At 65.6% G+C, this 1,827-nt stretch overlaps 1 protein-coding gene across 1 annotated transcript; it reads left to right on the forward strand.

Moving 5' to 3' along the window:
- Positions 1-45: 45 nt before the first annotated feature.
- On the forward strand, positions 46-1,634 carry PBXIP1 (PBX homeobox interacting protein 1). Its single transcript, XM_015884560.2, has 4 exons — positions 46-97; positions 179-246; positions 317-430; positions 519-1,634. The coding sequence occupies exons 2-4, from the start codon at positions 184-186 to the stop codon at positions 1,608-1,610; spliced, it is 1,269 nt and encodes a 422-aa protein (XP_015740046.1). The 5' UTR covers positions 46-97; positions 179-183; the 3' UTR covers positions 1,611-1,634.
- Positions 1,635-1,827: the final 193 nt, after the last annotated feature.

The raw sequence follows: 1,827 nt of genomic DNA on the forward strand, positions 1-1,827 counted from the left end.
GGGGGGGTCGGGGGTCCTGGGGTTGGGGGGGCAGGTGGAGGTCATCCTCACTGACTCTTCCTCTCCTCCCCAGGCGGTTTCTACGACGTGGCAGATGGTGAGCAGGCAGGGCTGTGCTGTGGGGCTGGGGGGGGGGGCTGAGCTCTATCTCACCGTGCAGTTCCCCCCCCCAACCCAGGTCCTATGGATGTGATGAGCCACGATGCAACAGACATGGAGCAGGAAGCAATGCCTGACAACGGCAGCGTAAGGAGTGGGGCTGCAAAGGGGCTGCTGCACACCCAGAGCCGCATCCCAACCCCCTCTGCCCCCCCAGGACTCCCCACAGAAGCCCCCCCTGGATGCTCACAGCATGCAGTCCATGAGCGTGCTGCTGGACCGCCTGGCCAAGGAGAACCAGGACATCCGTCTAATGCAAGCTGAGCTGCAGGTGGGTGCCCAGCACTGCGCCCCCCCCCAAGGACCCCCACCAAGCTCAGCCCTTTCCCCTCACAACCCCCCCACCTCTCCCCCCCCAGGCCCACAAGGAAGAGCTGCAGGCGCTGCTGCAACAAAGCGAAGGTGCAGCAGCAGCAGCCGGGGCTCAGCAGCAGAGTCTGGCCAAGGAGAACGCCGAGCTCCGTGCAGCGCTGCAGCGTGAGGCCGAGGCACTGCGGGCTGCACGTGCTGACCTGCAACGCCTGCAGGCCCGGGGGGGTCCCATTGACCCCCAGACCCATAAGGAGCAGCCCCACGGTCCCAGTGCTGCAGTGCATGGGGAGGGGGCCCGGCAACATGGGATGTTGGCATCAGTGAGGCATGAGCTGGCAGCTGCCCTGCAGAGGGCACGGGGTGCAGGGGGGCTGGAGGGGGTGATGGAGGAACTGAAGGTGCTGGAGGAGCGTCTGAACCGGGAGCTGGGGGGGGCTGAGGGGGCTGAGGGGCATTGGAAAAAGGGGTTCAAGGCAGAAAAGAAGGACAGGGGGTGGCACAAGAGGGATGGCCACCGTGAGCGGGGCAAAGCTCATGGGCATGGCAAGGAACCCTATGGCAAAGAGCCCTACAGAAAGGAGCCCTATAGCAAGGAGCCCCATGGCAAAGAGCCCTACAGCAAGGAGCCCTATAGCAAGGAGCCCCATGGCAAGGAGCCCCATGGCAAGGAGCCCTACAAGGAGCCCTATAGCAAGGAGCCCCATGGCAAGGAGCACCGGCCCCATAGGGAGCACAGAGAGGGCAAAGCTGGGGGGAAATGGCCCCGTAGCCCCCGGGAGCTGCCCCCCCTCAGCCATCCCCGTCCCCCCCACGGCTGCTCAGGGGTGACCGACTGTGCCCACAAAGAGGGTCGCGAGGCATTGGGGGCTGCACTGGAGCCTGTAAAGAAGACGCAGTTCCTGCAGCTCCTGGAGGGTTTCATGGGGCGGTTGGGCTGGGGGGGGCACTTTGGGGGGGTGGCAGAGAGGTTGGATGGTGCCTTTGGGGCCGATGGGGTTTTTGCCCACGACCGGCGGCGCTTCGTGGACTTTGTGGAGGAGGTGGAGGAGATGCTGGAGGACGTGGCGCGGCGTGAGCGCAGCGATGAGGAGGCGGCCGATGGCTTCGAGGAGTTCGTGCTGCGGCATTATGCTGGGTGAGTGGGGGGGGGAAAGGAGGGGACCTCTGCACCTCCAGGACCCCCCTCCTACATGACACTCCTCCTCCATGACTCTCTTCCCACCTCCATGACACCCCCCTCCCCCAGGTCCCCCCCTCCTCCATGAACCCCCTCCTCCATGACCCTCTTCCCCCAGGACCCCCCTCCTCCATGCCCCCCCCTCCTCCATGACACCCCTCCCCCAGGTCCATTCCTCC

The sequence above is a fragment of the Coturnix japonica genome, chromosome 25, assembly GCF_001577835.2.
Source record: "Coturnix japonica isolate 7356 chromosome 25, Coturnix japonica 2.1, whole genome shotgun sequence".
NCBI lineage: Eukaryota > Metazoa > Chordata > Aves > Galliformes > Phasianidae > Coturnix > Coturnix japonica.